The sequence below is a fragment of the Eptatretus burgeri genome, chromosome 4 (genome assembly GCF_056783735.1).
Source record: "Eptatretus burgeri isolate ZD-2024b chromosome 4, Ebu_testis_v1, whole genome shotgun sequence".
NCBI lineage: Eukaryota > Metazoa > Chordata > Myxini > Myxiniformes > Myxinidae > Eptatretus > Eptatretus burgeri.
The window spans coordinates 134,804,237-134,819,792 of NC_140964.1; the positions used below are offsets into that span (position 1 = coordinate 134,804,237).

At 62.9% G+C, this 15,556-nt stretch overlaps 1 protein-coding gene across 9 annotated transcripts in view; it reads right to left on the reverse strand.

Moving 5' to 3' along the window:
• Positions 1-15,556, reverse strand: part of TSFM (Ts translation elongation factor, mitochondrial) — a 101,174-nt gene that overhangs the window by 50,091 nt on the left and 35,527 nt on the right. For 8 of the 9 annotated variants that reach the window (XM_085880102.1, XM_085880099.1, XM_085880098.1 and 5 more), the window contains 2 exons: positions 14,721-14,843; positions 3,992-4,073 (listed from right to left, as the gene is read on the reverse strand). In XM_085880102.1, coding sequence (XP_085736228.1) covers positions 3,992-4,073; positions 14,721-14,843 — 205 coding nt within the window. The remainder of the gene's footprint in view (positions 1-3,991; positions 4,074-14,720; positions 14,844-15,556) is intronic. The other variant, XM_085880103.1, reaches the window with a different exon arrangement.

Below are 15,556 nucleotides of genomic sequence, written 5' to 3' on the forward strand. Positions count from 1 at the left end.
GTTGGGGGGACCGTCGTGTGTGACCTTTTCATTACGTTAATCCGCGGTAACTCGAGAACGGAAGAAGCTACCAATGTCAAATTACACCAAGTTATTCAGGAAGGTGATGGCTAGCGCTGATTAGATTTTGGTCAAAATCGGTCAAAGGTCAAGGTCACAGTGAAGTCAGGTCAGGTATGGGAGCATGTGCCAGAACAGCGCGTCGCTGCGTCCACTTTCCGCCGGTACTCCGGGGGCCTCCGTCTGGCCATCCCCCAGGCAGATGCCAGGCCCATCCCCATCTCCTTGAGATGATGGTCAACCTGCTGCAACCATGAGGCACGTGGTCGGCCCACTGGCCTCCTCCACTCATGAGACTCCCTCGCTGAGAGAATCTGGTGAGCAGGATCAGCGTCAGGAAAGCGAGCCACATGTCCATACAGCCGCAGCTGACGCTCACGGACTATGCAGGTAACAAATCTCATCCGAGTCTCTCTCAGCAACCGCTCGTTGGACACAAAATCCGACCAGCGATAGCCAAGGATTCTCCGAAGAGACCTGGTACCAAAGGAATTAAGTCTCCGTCTCAGATCCTTGGTCAAAGTCCAAGTCTCGCACCCATAGAGCAAGACTGGAAGTACCAAGGACCTGAAGACTCGGACTTTCGTCCTCCCGCACAGGTACCGGCAGCGCCACACCCCATGATCCAGTGAATCCATGACTCCCCAGGCCCGACCCAGACGTCTATTGACCTCCGGCTCACAACCTGCGGAGACATGAATATCACTGCCAAGGTAAGTGAATCTATCCACGACCTCAACATCCTCACCACAAACAGACACAGACAGGACAGCAGCATCCAAGATGTCACCGAAAGCCTGGATCTTTGTTTTGACCCAAGAAATCCGTAATCCCAACGGCTCCGGCTCCTCATTCAGCACCTCGAGGGCCCCCAAGAGGATGTCTAAAGTCTCCGCAAAGATGACTGCATCACCTGCAAAATCAAGGTCCGAGATCTTGACATTGCCAAACGATGCACCGCACCTTGATCTCTCCGACATCCTCCCAAAATCCAGTCCATACAAGTGCTGAAAAGTGTGGGGGCAAGTACACATCCCTGACGAACTCCAGTAACAACTGGAAATAAGTCAGAGGCGGTACCACCACACTTCACAGCACTCTCAGTACCAGAGTAGAGTTCAGACATCAGATCGATCAGTTTCAGTGGCACCCCACGAAGACCAAGAATCCTCCAGAGGACATCCCGATTCACTGAATCGAACGCTTTACAGAGATCAACATAGGCTGCAAGCAGCCCCTGCCGAAACTCTCGTCTGCGTTCAGTGAGGACACGAAGAGCAAGGATACGGTCAATCGTTGACCTCTTTGGTGTAAAGCCTGACTGCTCTGGACGCTGGTGCTCAAGCAGATGGTGGCGAACCCTATCAAGAATTATCCGAGCAAAGACCTTGCCCGGCACTGAGAGCAGCGTCACCCCTCGGTAGTTGTTGCAGTCTTGGCGATCACCCTTCCCTTTCCAGAGAGGGACAACAAGGCCCCTCTTCCAGTCAGTTGGGATGATGCCTGTGTTCCAGGCAGAGCACAAAACTGCATGCAACGGCAGCGAGTGCAGCATTTCCACCAGCCTTGAGAAGTTCAGCATGGATGCCACAGATCCCTGGAGCTTTGCCCCGTTTCAACTGGTTCACCGCAGCCCGTGTTTCCACAGCGATGGTGGACCACAGTTGATTCGAGGGTCAGCAACAGGGATTGTAACACCCTTGACGTCCAACTCGACAGCTGGGGGATCAGCCTGGTACAACCGCTCAAAGTAACCGGCCCAGCGGGCCTTTCACTTCAGACTCCTCTGTCAAGAGCCTACCACTCTCTGCTCGAACTGCAGTGCTCCGAGGGATGGGCTTGGATGAGCATGTAATGCGCGAATTCCCCTGTAAGCGGGACGAGAATCACCTGTCCACAGGTGATGCTCTACCCCTCACAGATTCCTCGCACATAGGCCTCCTTGTCCACCCTCAGTGCACGCTCACAGTTTTACGCCTCAGCTCCCTGAACAGCTCAGCTCTGCCATTCAGCCTGGCCCTGCGACTCTGGTCAATGGTATCCAGTGTCCCTTGAGAGACAAAATTCTTCTTTGCCCTGCGGTGAACTCCAAGGCATCCACCGGCAACATCAAGGACGGTGGTCTTGAAGGTGCTCGACAACTCTTCATGACCCCAAAGCACCCAGACCCCCAAGTGTCCACTCAGCCTGTTCGCAAACTCCTCAGCTACTCTCTCATCCCTGAGCTTGGCAACATCCAGCCTAGGCTGGGATGGTACCATTCTCCAGGATTTAAGGTGCAGCTTTAGAGTTGCTACAACAAGCCTGTGGTCAGTATTGAGGAACTGAGCACTCCGGTAGACCCTGCAGTTCTGGATCATCCTCCAACGACCGTCAATGAGGACATGGTCAATCTCCTTTGCCACACCGCCAGCGTTGGAATACCAAGTCCAGCGATGAGCTTGCGGGCGCTGAAACCATGAACCAGCCACCCTAAGTCCATGACTTCTTGCAAAGTCAAGGAACTTAGTGCTATTCTGGTTCATAGTTCCTGACCCATGGGGACCAACACACACCTCATAACCGTCCCTATCAGTTCCAGTCGATGCATTGAAATCCCCCAAGACTAGAAGTGTATCTCGTCTGGGGCACTGATCAACCACAGACTCGAGTGTGGCGTAGAATGCATCCTTCACGGTAAGATCACTCGCCTCAGTCGGAGCATAAATAGAGACCAGGGAAATGACACCTAAGGAGTGACGAATCCTTAATCTCATAATACGCTCGTTGACCGGTGTTACCTCAATTATCATTGGGGTCAGCTTATTGGACACAGCTACAGCAACTCCTTGGGTATGGTAACCATCAGAGCGACCAGACCAATAGTAGGTGTAACCACCCACCATTATCTCGCCGCAATCCGGTCTCCGAACCTCAGAGAGAGCTGCAATCCCGATGTCCAAACGCTTGAGCTCAGATGATAACAGAGACAGGTGATCATCCTCTCTTAGGGATAGGACATTCCAGGCACCCACCCGAAGGGACCGCCTCAGATTAACCCAAGGAGACCGCCGTCTGGTGGACGACACCTCAGCACCACTCCGACACACTCTCCCGCAATCTGACCCAGGGATGTTACCCCGTGGTTTCCCTCCTATCAAAGATTGGGGGTCCCGAAAGGCTTTGCCCCAATCCCATCATCCGGTGAGCTGCCCTGCGAAGAAGCTGCACAGGAGGTACTCCCACGGTGGGTTTCAGATTTTTTGCGTTTTTGCGTTTTGCGGAATGAAGCGTTTTACGGTGGCTGGAGTGCAAATCCTGCCACCAACCTCCTAATAAGAAGTAACCCAACTGCAGGAGGACGTCCGCAGACACAGTTGGGCACTAGATATGGATGGCCGTTGGCTCACAAGGAGCTCCTCCGCCCTTTGACAGGTTTTGTTTTTAATCCTGCTGGGTGTCCATATCCAAACACCCTCCTCACCAGAAAACCTGGTGGGGGAGACGGTTTAGTCGCCGACAACCCGACCATGGAACAGGTTAGTACAGGTTTACATGGTACCTGTAGCAGGTCACAGATCGAACCTGACCTGACAAGGAAGTGAAGTGACAAGGAAGTGAAGTGACAAGTGAAGTCAAATATTGCATTTTTGATGGTTTGGTCAAGAATCATCGTAGAAACTTCTGGTTTGCGTCGCTACCTTCTCTCGAGACAGCTTTTATTAGACAAAGTCAGAGGTCAAGTTGACAATTTCGTAAGTACCAGTCTATGACTGCTTGTCTATCTGTTTGTGAGAAGGTTAAGACAGACAAACAGGTGTGAACACATAACCTCTGTACAATTTCAGAATTGACCTTGATTCACCATGAAGCTCATCAGCTAAAACCACAGCAAATGGCAATGCAATCAGCAAAGCATCCAATAAATAAGCAATAAATATTTGCAGCACACCTGTACATAGTGCCAGTTGCTCCTCCACAGAGCTGGAAGAACTGCAAGGGAGTTTCACAAGCTCCTCACTTCCCATGTACGACTGCAATGCACGGACATGTACATAAACATGAGTGAAGCACAGTGAAGGGCCGACGACATACAATTGTTGATTTACAACTAATCACTTAAAATATCACTGAATGGATATCCTTCGAGCTAAATCTGCACAATCATGAATTGCAATTTGAATGAACAGTGCAATCCAGTTCCATGATTCGTACCCTATATAATAATGTGCTTATTATGTTTGTTACTTGTGAAAATCAAAGGTTTTTGCCAAGTACAGTATGTTGTTCTGTTGTCTGTGCGTGTGTCTGTGCGTGCGTGTGTCTGTGCGTGCGTGCGTGCGTGCGTGCGTGCGTGCGTGCGTGCGTGCGTGCCTGTGCGTGCGTGCGTCTCTGTGCGTGCGTGCGTCTGTGCGTGCGTGCCTGTGTCTGTGCGTGTCTGTGCGCGCGTGTCTGTGCGCGCGTGTCTGTGTCTGTGCGCGCCTGTGCGTGCGTGTCTGTGCGCGCGTGTGTCTGTGTCTGTGCGCGCGTGTGTCTGTGTCTGTGCGCGCGCGTGTCTGTGTCTGCGTGTCTGTGTCTGCGTGTCTGTGTCTGCGTGTCTGTGTCTGCGTGTCTGTGCGCGCGTGTCTGTGCGCGCGTGTCTGTGCGCGCGTGTCTGTGCGCGCGTGTCTGTGCGCGCGTGTCTGTGCGCGCGTGTCTGTGCGCGCGTGTCTGTGCGCGCGTGTCTGTGCGCGCGTGTCTGTGCGCGCGTGTCTGTGCGCGCGTGTCTGTGCGCGCGTGTCTGTGCGCGCGTGTCTGTGCGCGCGTGTCTGTGCGCGCGTGTCTGTGCGCGCGTGTCTGTGCGCGCGTGTCTGTGCGCGCGTGTCTGTGCGCGCGTGTCTGTGCGCGCGTGTCTGTGCGCGCGTGTCTGTGCGCGCGTGTCTGTGCGCGCGTGTCTGTGCGCGCGTGTCTGTGCGCGCGTGTCTGTGCGCGCGTGTCTGTGCGCGCGTGTCTGTGCGCGCGTGTCTGTGCGCGCGTGTCTGTGCGCGCGTGTCTGTGCGCGCGTGTCTGTGCGCGCGTGTCTGTGCGCGCGTGTCTGTGCGCGCGTGTCTGTGCGCGCGTGTCTGTGCGCGCGTGTCTGTGCGCGCGTGTCTGTGCGCGCGTGTCTGTGCGCGCGTGTCTGTGCGCGCGTGTCTGTGCGCGCGTGTCTGTGCGCGCGTGTCTGTGCGCGCGTGTCTGTGCGCGCGTGTCTGTGCGCGCGTGTCTGTGCGCGCGTGTCTGTGTCTGCGCGTGTCTGTGTCTGCGCGTGTCTGTGTCTGCGCGTGTCTGTGTCTGCGCGTGTCTGTGTCTGCGCGTGTCTGTGTCTGCGCGTGTCTGTGTCTGCGCGTGTCTGTGTCTGCGCGTGTCTGTGTCTGCGCGTGTCTGTGTCTGCGCGTGTCTGTGTCTGCGCGTGTCTGTGTCTGCGCGTGTCTGTGTCTGCGCGTGTCTGTGTCTGCGCGTGTCTGTGTCTGCGCGTGTCTGTGTCTGCGCGTGTCTGTGTCTGCGCGCGTGTCTGTGCCTGCGTCTGTGCGCGTGTCTGTGTCTGCGTCTGTGCGCGTGTCTGTGTCTGCGTCTGTGCGCGCGTGTCTGCGCGCGTGTCTGTGTCTGCGCGCGCGCCTGTGCGCGCGTGTCCGTGCGCGCGTGCCTGCGCCTGCGTCTGCGTCTGCGTCTGCGTCTGCGTCTGCGTCTGCATCTGCGTCTGGGTCTGCGTCTGTGCGCGCGTGTCTGCGCGCGTGTCTGTGTCTGCGCGTGTCTGTGTCTGCGCGTGTCCGTGCGCGCGTGCCTGCGTCTGCGTCTGCGTCTGCGTGTCTGCGCGTGTCTGCGTCTGCGCGCGCGCCTGTGCGCGCGTGCCTGCGTCTGCGTCTGCGTCTGCGTCTGCGTCTGCGTCTGCGTCTGCGTCTGCGTCTGCGTCTGCGCGCGTGTCCGTGCGCGCGTGCCTGCGTCTGCGTCTGCGTCTGCGTCTGCGCGCGTGTCCGTGCGCGCGTGCCTGCGTCTGCGTCTGCGTCTGCGTCTGCGTCTGCGTCTGCGTCTGCGTCTGCGTCTGCGCGCGTGTCCGTGCGCGCGTGCCTGCGTCTGCGTCTGCGTCTGCGTCTGCGCGCGCCTCCGTGCGCGCGTGTCCGTGCGCGCGTGCCTGCGTCTGCGTCTGCGTCTGCGCGCGCCTCCGTGCGCGCGTGTCCGTGCGCGCGTGCCTGCGTCTGCGTCTGCGTCTGCGTCTGCGCGCGCGCCTCCGTGCGCGCGCGTCCGTGCGCGCGTGCCTGCGTCTGCGTCTGCGTCTGCGTCTGCGTCTGCGTGCGCCTCCGTGCGCGCGTGTCCGTGCGCGCGTGCCTGCGTCTGCGTCTGCGCGCGCGCCTCCGTGCGCGCGTCTGCGTCTGCGTCTGCGTCTGCGTCTGCGTCTGCGTCTGCGTCTGCGTCTGCGTCTGCGTCTGCGTGTGTCCGTGCGCGCGTGCCTGCGTCTGCGTCTGCGCGCGCGTGTCCGTGCGCGCGTGCCTGCGTCTGCGTCTGCGCGCGCGTGCGTGTCCTTGCGCGCGTGCCTGCGTCTGCGTCTGCGCGCGCGCCTCCGTGCGCGCGTCTGCGTCTGCGTCTGCGTCTGCGTCTGCGTCTGCGTCTGCGTCTGCGTCTGCGTCTGCGTCTGCGTCTGCGCGCGCCTCCGTGCGCGCGTGTCCGTGCGCGCGTGCCTGCGTCTGCGTCTGCGTGCGCGCCTCCGTGCGCGCGTGTCCGTGCGCGCGTGCCTGCGTCTGCGTCTGCGTCTGCGCGCGCGCCTCCGTGCGCGCGTGTCCGTGCGCGCGTGCCTGCGTCTGCGTCTGCGCGCGCGCCTCCGTGCGCGCGTGCCTGCGTCTGCGTCTGCGTCTGCGTCTGCGTCTGCGTCTGCGTCTGCGTCTGCGTCTGCGTCTGCGCGCGCGCCTCCGTGCGCGCGTGCCTGCGTCTGCGCGCGCGCCTCCGTGCGCGCGTGCCTGCGTCTGCGCGCGCGCCTCCGTGCGCGCGTGCCTGCGTCTGCGCGCGCGCCTCCGTGCGCGCGTGCCTGCGTCTGCGTCTGCGTCTGCGTCTGCGTCTGCGTCTGCGTCTGCGTCTGCGTCTGCGTCTGCGCGCGCGCCTCCGTGCGCGCGTGCCTGCGTCTGCGTCTGCGTCTGCGTCTGCGTCTGCGTCTGCGTCTGCGTCTGCGTCTGCGTCTGCGTCTGCGTCTGCGTCTGCGTCTGCGCGCGCGCCTCCGTGCGCGTGCCTGCGTCTGCGTCTGCGTCTGCGTCTGCGCCTGCGTCTGCGTCTGCGTCTGCGCGGGCGCCTCCGTGCGCGCGTGCCTGCGTCTGCGTCTGCGTCTGCGTCTGCGCGGGCGCCTCCGTGCGCGCGTGCCTGCGTCTGCGTCTGCGTCTGCGTCTGCGCGGGCGCCTCCGTGCGCGCGTGCCTGCGTCTGCGTCTGCGTCTGCGTCTGCGTCTGCGCGGGCGCCTCCGTGCGCGCGTGCCTGCGTCTGCGTCTGCGTCTGCGCGCGCGCCTCCGTGCGCGCGTGCCTGCGTCTGCGTCTGCGTCTGCGCGCGCGCCTCCGTGCGCGCGTGCCTGCGTCTGCGTCTGCGTCTGCGTCTGCGTCTGCGTCTGCGTCTGCGTCTGCGTCTGCGTCTGCGTCTGCGTCTGCGTCTGCGTCTGCGTCTGCGTCTGCGTCTGCGTCTGCGCGCGCGTGCGTGCGTGCCTGCGTCTGCGTCTGCGCGCGCCTCCGCGCGCGCCTCCGTGCCTGCGTCTGCGTCTGCGCGCGCGCCTCCGTGCGCGCGTGCCTGCGTCTGCGTCTGCGTCTGCGCCTCCGTGCGCGCGTGCCTGCGTCTGCGTCTGCGTCTGCGCGCGCGCCTCCGTGCGCGCGTGCCTGCGTCTGCGTCTGCGTCTGCGCGCGCGCCTCCGTGCGCGCGTGCCTGCGTCTGCGTCTGCGTCTGCGTCTGCGTCTGCGCGCGCGCCTCCGTGCGCGCGTGCCTGCGTCTGCGTCTGCGTCTGCGCGCGCGCCTCCGTGCGCGCGTGCCTGCGTCTGCGTCTGCGTCTGCGTCTGCGTCTGCGTCTGCGTCTGCGTCTGCGTCTGCGTCTGCGTCTGCGTGCGTCTGCGTCTGCGTGCGTCTGCGTCTGCGTCTGCGTGCGTCTGCGTGCGTCTGCGTCTGCGTCTGCGTCTGCGCGCGCCTCCGTGCGCGCGTGCCTGCGTCTGCGTCTGCGTCTGCGTCTGCGTCTGCGTCTGCGTCTGCGCGCGCGCCTCCGTGCCTGCGTCTGCGTCTGCGTCTGCGTCTGCGCGCGCGCCTCCGTGCGCGCGTGCCTGCGTCTGCGTCTGCGTCTGCGTCTGCGCGCGCGCCTCCGTGCGCGCGCCTCCGTGCCTGCGTCTGCGTCTGCGTCTGCGCGCGCGCCTCCGTGCGCGCGTGCCTGCGTCTGCGTCTGCGTCTGCGCGCGCCTCCGTGCGCGCGTGTCTGCGTCTGCGCGCGCGCCTCCGTGCGCGCGTGCCTGCGTCTGCGTCTGCGTCTGCGTCTGCGCGCGCGCCTCCGTGCGCGCGTGCCTGCGTCTGCGTCTGCGTCTGCGCGCGCCTCCGTGCGCGCGTGCCTGCGTCTGCGTCTGCGTCTGCGCGCGCGCCTCCGTGCGCGCGTGCCTGCGTCTGCGTCTGCGTCTGCGCGCGCGCCTCCGTGCGCGCGTGCCTGCGTCTGCGTCTGCGTCTGCGTCTGCGCGCGCGCCTCCGTGCGCGCGTGCCTGCGTCTGCGTCTGCGTCTGCGCGCGCGCCTCCGTGCGCGCGTGCCTGCGTCTGCGTCTGCGTCTGCGCGCGTGCCTGCGTCTGCGTCTGCGTCTGCGCCTCCGTGCGCGCGCCTCCGTGCCTGCGTCTGCGTCTGCGTCTGCGCGCGCGCCTCCGTGCGCGCGCCTCCGTGCCTGCGTCTGCGTCTGCGTCTGCGCGCGCGCCTCCGTGCGCGCGCCTCCGTGCCTGCGTCTGCGTCTGCGTCTGCGCGCGCGCCTCCGTGCGCGCGTGCCTGCGTCTGCGTCTGCGTCTGCGCGCGCCTCCGTGCGCGCGTGCCTGCGTCTGCGCGCGCGCCTCCGTGCGCGCGTGCCTGCGTCTGCGTCTGCGTCTGCGTCTGCGTCTGCGCGCGCGCCTCCGTGCGCGCGTGCCAGCGTCTGCGTCTGCGTCTGCGTCTGCGCGCGCGCCTCCGTGCGCGCGTGCCTGCGTCTGCGTCTGCGTCTGCGTCTGCGTCTGCGTCTGCGTCTGCGTCTGCGTCTGCGTCTGCGTCTGCGTCTGCGTCTGCGTCTGCGTCTGCGTCTGCGTCTGCGCCTGCGCCTGCGCCTGCGCCAGCGTCAGCGTCAGCGCCTGCGCCTGCGCCTGCGTCTGCGCGCGTGCCTGCGTCTGCGTCTGCGCGCGCGCCTCCGTGCGCGCGTGCCTGCGTCTGCGCCTGCGCCTGCGTGCGTGCCTGCGTCTGCGCGCGTGCCTGCGTCTGCGTCTGCGCGCGCGCCTCCGTGCGCGCGTGCCTGCATCTGCGCCTGCGCCTGCGTCTGCGTCTGCGCCTGCGCCTGCGCCTGCGCCTGCGTCTGCGTCTGCGCCTGCGCCTGCGTCTGCGCGCGTGCCTGCGCCTGCGTCTGCGCGCGCGCCTCCGTGCGCGTCTGCGTCTGCGCCTGCGCCTGCGCCTGCGCCTGCGCCTGCGCCTGCGCCTGCGTCTGCGCCTGCGCCTGCGTCTGTCCGCGTCTGCCCGCGTCTGCCCGCGTCTGCGCGTCTGTCCGCGTCTGTCCGCGTCTGCGCGTCTGTCCGCGTCTGCCCGCGTCTGTCCGCGTCTGCCCGCGTCTGTCCGCGTCTGCCCGCGTCTGTCCGCGTCTGTCCGCGTCTGTCCGCGTCTGTCCGCGTCTGTCCGCGTCTGTCCGCGTCTGTCCGCGTCTGTCCGCGTCTGTCCGCGTCTGTCCGCGTCTGTCCGCGTCTGTCCGCGTCTGTCCGCGTCTGTCCGCGTCTGTCCGCGTCTGTCCGCGTCTGTCCGCGTCTGTCCGCGTCTGTCCGCGTCTGTCCGCGTCTGTCCGCGTCTGTCCGCGTCTGTCCGCGTCTGTCCGCGTCTGTCCGCGTCTGTCCGCGTCTGCGCGTCTGTCCGCGTCTGCGCGTCTGTCCGCGTCTGCGCGTCTGTCCGCGTCTGCGCGTCTGTCTGCGTCTGTCCGCGTCTGCGCGTCTGCCTGCGCGTCTGCCTGCGTGTCCGCGTGTCTGCGTGTCCGCGTCTGCGCGTCTGTCCGCGTCTGCGCGTCTGTCCGCGTCTGCGCGTCTGTCCGCGTCTGTGCGTCTGTCCGCGTCTGCGCGTCTGTCCGCGTCTGCGCGTCTGTCCGCGTCTGCGCGTCTGCCTGCTCGTCTGCCTGCGCGTCTGCCTGCGCTTCTGCCTGCCTGCGTGTCTGCGTGTCCGCGTCTGCGTGTCTGCCTGCGTCTGCGCGTCTGCCCGCGTCTGCGCGTGTCTGCGCGTGTCTGCGCGTCTGCCCGCGCGTCTGTCTGCGTGTCCGTCTGCGTCTGCCTGCGTCCACCTGCGTCTGCCCGCGTGTCTGCCTGCGTCTGCCTGCGTCTGCGCGTCTCCCTGCGTCTGCGCGTCTCCCTGCGTCTGCGCGTCTCCCTGCGTCTGCGCGTCTCCCTGCGTCTGCGCGTCTCCCTGCGTCTGCGCGTCTCCCTGCGTCTGCGCGTCTCCCTGCGTCTGCGCGTCTCCCTGCGTCTGCGCGTCTGCCTGCGTCTGCCTGCGTCTGCCTGCGTCTGCCTGTGCGTCTGCGTCTGCCTGCGTCTGCGCGTCTGCCTGCGTCTGCACGTGTGTCTGCCCGCGTTTCTGCGCGTCTGCCTGCGTCTGTCTGCGTCTGCGCGTCTGCCTGCGTCTGCGCGTCTGCCTGCGTCTGCCCGCACGTCTGCCCGCGCGTCTGCCTGCGCGTCCGCGTCTGCGTGTCCGCGTCTGCGCGTCTGCCTGCGTCTGCCTGCTTCTGCCTGCGTCTGCGCGTCTCCCTGCGTCTGCGCGTCTCCCTGCGTCTGCGCGTCTGCCTGCATCTGCGCGTCTGCCTGCGTCTGTCTGCCTGCGTCTGTCTGCGCGTCTGCCTGTGCGTCTGCGTCTGCCTGCGTCTGCGCGTCTGCCTGCGTCTGCACGTGTGTCTGCCCGCGTTTCTGCGCGTCTGCCTGCGTCTGTCTGCGTCTGCGCGTCTGTCTGCGTCTGCGCGTCTGCGCGTCTGCGCGTCTGCCTGCGCGTCTGCCAGCGCGTCTGCCTGCGTGTCCGCGTGTCCGCGTCTGTCCGCGTCTGCGCGTCTGCCTGCTCGTCTGCCTGCGCGTCTGCCTGCGTGTCTGCGTGTCCGCGTCTGCGTGTCTGCCTGCGTCTGCGCGTCTGCCCGCGTCTGCGCGTGTCTGCGCGTCTGCCCGCGCGTCTGTCTGCGTGTCCGCGTCTGCATGTCCGTCTGCGTCTGCCTGCGTCCGCCTGCATCTGCCTGCGTCTGCCCGCGTGTCTGCCTGCGTCTGCCTGCGTCTGCGCGTCTCCCTGCGTCTGCGCGTCTCCCTGCGTCTGCGCGTCTGCGCGTCTGCCTGCGTCTGCGCGTCTGCCTGCGTCTGCGCGTCTGCCTGCGTCTGCGCGTCTGCCTGCGTCTGCCTGTGCGTCTGCGTCTGCCTGCGTCTGCACGTGTGTCTGCCCGCGTTTCTGCGCGTCTGCCTGCGTCTGTCTGCGTCTGCGCGTCTGCCTACGTCTGCCCGCGTTTCTGCGCGTCTGCCTGCGTCTGTCTGCGTCTGCGCGTCTGCCTACGTCTGCCTGCGTCTGCGCGTCTGCCTGCGTCTGCCCGCGCGTCTGCCTGCGCGTCTGCCTGCGCGTCCGCGTCTGCGTGTCCGCGTCTGCGTGTCTGTCTGCGCGTCTGCCTGCGTCTGCCCGCGTGTCTGCCTGCTTCTGCCTGCGTCTGCACGTCTGCCTGCATCTGCGTCTGCCTGCATCTGCGTCTGTCTGCCTGCGTCTGTCTGCGCGTCTGTCTGCGCGTCTGTCTGCGCGTCTGTCTGCGCGTCTGTCTGCGCGTCTGTCTGCGCGTCTGTCTGCGCGTCTGTCTGCGCGTCTGTCTGCGCGTCTGTCTGCGCGTCTGTCTGCGCGTCTGCGTCTGCCTTCGTCTGTCTGCGCCTGCCTGCGTCTGTCTGCGCGTCTGCGTCTGCCTGCGTCTGCGCGTCTGCCTGCGTCTGCACGTGTGTCTGCCCACGTTTCTGCGCGTCTGCCTGCGTCTGTCTGCGTCTGCGCGTCTGCGCGTCTGCCTGCGCGTCTGCCAGCGCGTCTGCCTGCGCGTCTGCCTGCGCGTCCGCGTCTGCGTGTCCGCGTCTGCGTGTCTGTCTGCGCGTCTGCCTGCGTCTGCCCGCGTCTGCGAGTCTGCCCGCGCGTCTGCCTGCGTGTCTGCGTCTGCGTGTCTGCGTCTGCGTGTCTGCGCGTCTGCCTGCGTCTGCCCGCGCGTCTGCCCGCGCGTCTGCCCGCCCGTCTGCCCGCGCGTCTGCCCGTCTCCCTGCGTCTGCGCGTCTCCCTGCGTCTGCGCGTCTCCCTGCGTCTGCGCGTCTCCCTGCGTCTGCGCGTCTCCCTGCGTCTGCGCGTCTCCCTGCGTCTGCGCGTCTCCCTGCGTCTGCGCGTCTCCCTGCGTCTGCGCGTCTCCCTGCGTCTGCGCGTCTCCCTGCGTCTGCGCGTCTGCCTGCGTCTGCGCGTCTGCCTGCGTCTGTCTGTCTGCCTGCCTGCGTCTGCTTGTGCGTCTGCGCGTCTGCCTGTGCGTCTGCCTGCGTCTGCGCGTCTGCCCGCGCGTCTGCCCGCGCGTCTGCCCGTCTCCCTGCGTCTGCGCGTCTCCCTGCGTCTGCGCGTCTCCCTGCGTCTGCGCGTCTGCCTGCGTCTGTCTGTCTGCCTGCCTGCGTCTGCTTGTGCGTCTGCGCGTCTGCCTGTGCGTCTGCCCGCGCGTCTGCCCGCGCGTCTGCCCGCGCGTCTGCCCGCCCGTCTGCCCGCGCGTCTGCCCGTCTCCCTGCGTCTGCGCGTCTCCCTGCGTCTGCGCGTCTCCCTGCGTCTGCGCGTCTCCCTGCGTCTGCGCGTCTCCCTGCGTCTGCGCGTCTCCCTGCGTCTGCGCGTCTCCCTGCGTCTGCGCGTCTCCCTGCGTCTGCGCGTCTCCCTGCGTCTGCGCGTCTCCCTGCGTCTGCGCGTCTCCCTGCGTCTGCGCGTCTCCCTGCGTCTGCGCGTCTCCCTGCGTCTGCGCGTCTCCCTGCGTCTGCGCGTCTGCCTGCGTCTGCGCGTCTGCCTGCGTCTGCGCGTCTGCCTGCGTCTGTCTGTCTGCCTGCCTGCGTCTGCTTGTGCGTCTGCGCGTCTGCCTGTGCGTCTGCCTGCGTCTGCGCGTCTGCCCGCGCGTCTGCCTGCGTCTGCACGTCTGCCTGCGTGTCTGCCCGCGTGTCTGCCCGTCTGTCTGCGTCTGCGCGTCTGCCTGCGTCTGCGCGTCTGCCTGCGTCTGCGCGTGTCTGCCTGCATCTGCCTGCGTCTGCGCGTGTCTGCCACTCGTTCTGTCTATCACTCGTTCTCCTTGTATAGTTCCATCTTCGTCTCAATCTCCACATCCCACTCATCATTTGTTGCAGGTAAACATTTGATGTTTGGTCCTGTGTTCACATTTTCCATCTTCATTGTGAATTACTGGTTCCTCCAACTTAAATCTTGCCAATATGCATGCAGTATAGTAATGCAGTGAAATCTGAATAATTTGGGTCCGATTGCTACAATTGCAATGGACTCTGTGAAGATGGAGATCAATCGGTCATCGAGGGTGGGAATGGATCGACGTCTCAATGAGGTCATAACCAAATTGTCGTCATGACAACATTTCCTCCAAGTCCCTCAAAACAGATTCGCCGAGTTACGATGAGGAATTTCAGCACAGCCCATTTGTCGTACCTGCAGCTGGATAAGAAAATAGCGTGACGCAAAGAAACAAAACAACCAAATTGGCAGCATTTGAATTGATGAGAATGATCCACATTGCTGTTAAAGGAGCAGTGTTCGATTCGCTTTCATTTCTCGAAAGCGGGGCCCTTCCTTCGTTTGAACCACCAATTGAAACTGCAATAATTTGAACGTTCGTGACGTTAATACAATCATACGAGAGCTGAAAGGTTCGACATCACTCGCTTCATAACATAGCACGAGGTAGTAAATGATTTCACAAGAAGCATAAATCGGGCTATTACTCAGTGAAGCGGCAGAGATGATTATCAAGACGCTCGATCGCACATCCTACATCCTGACGCTAAACATCACATCACCCATCATCGCTGGCAAATAGCGACGGAGTACTCTATTTCTGTGGCAAGGAACTACACTTAAAAACATTGTGAAATATTTATGGATTTATGGATTCCTGCACATCTTCCGCCACGTTACCGGATCCTGTCTGCATTTTCATTGAGAAGGTTAAAGATAGCAACGGCAGCATTAGAAAAGAAGAGGCCACTGTAAGATGCTACCCTGGCCAATTTATCGGTTCGAGGTGAAAGGTGTAATTAATTAGCACTGCACTCGACGACGGTGCAAGCGCACGTAACTTGGCACAGGGGCACGGTAGGCCCCATCTTCAAAAGATTCAGGGATAATTTAATAGTTTGACATTTTCTCATTGAGATCACAGGCAGCAGGAAAGTATCAATTAGAAGGTCACATCTGGCTGCTTCTTCTTCTTCTTCTTTTTATCACAATCGTACCTTGTCAAAGGCTTCCTGGGGAGTCCCAGCCCGACGTGCTTGCTCAAAGACCGCCCTTGCGACGCATTGCACCAACTGCCGGAAGCGTGCCGTGCGTGCCACAAAATCCGTTTCACAGTTCACCTGCAGCCAAATCATTCATGCCTATTGGGAGTCAAGAAAAAAAACAAACAAATCGAATTCTTTCAAGGCCACAACTTCGGCTTGTCCAAATACACAACAGCTGGTAACGTTAATCCTGAAGACGTTTCTTCTTTAACCAAAGTGAGCAGGAGAAATTTAACAACACGTTTGTTTGTGGTGCAGAGGAGGTCCAAACATCTGATGGAGACAAACGCTGAAGAGTTACTTGTCCGTTTCTACGGCCTATAACTTCACCACTGCAGACAGGTCGGTGGTTTCTCTGTCTTATATCACCCCCCCCCCTTCTAAGTATTGCACCCACTGCTCTTTCCATGCTTTGCCCCACTCTCCTCACCCACCCCCCAACAAGGTTTCTGCAAGGCATACAAGATCTGCCAACAACCCCCTTTTGCTGAAACTACCTAAATCTAGGACCACTGCTCACCTCCACCCTGTGGAACCAACTTCCACATTCTCTTCAATCTCATTGTTCATTCCAAATCTTCAAGACAGCTGTACACCACCGTCTTAGATCATCCCCAATCCAAGATCATGATCTTTTCTCGCCCCGTTAACCCTCCCCAAGCCCTCCCCTTTCAAAACTGTCCTGTTTTTCCTCCCTGGGAGTTTCCTTCTGTGTCCATCTTGTCCACCACCCTTGTCCTCACCAAGCAATTCTTCCTGACATCCCTCATCTTTGAAGCCTCCCTTTA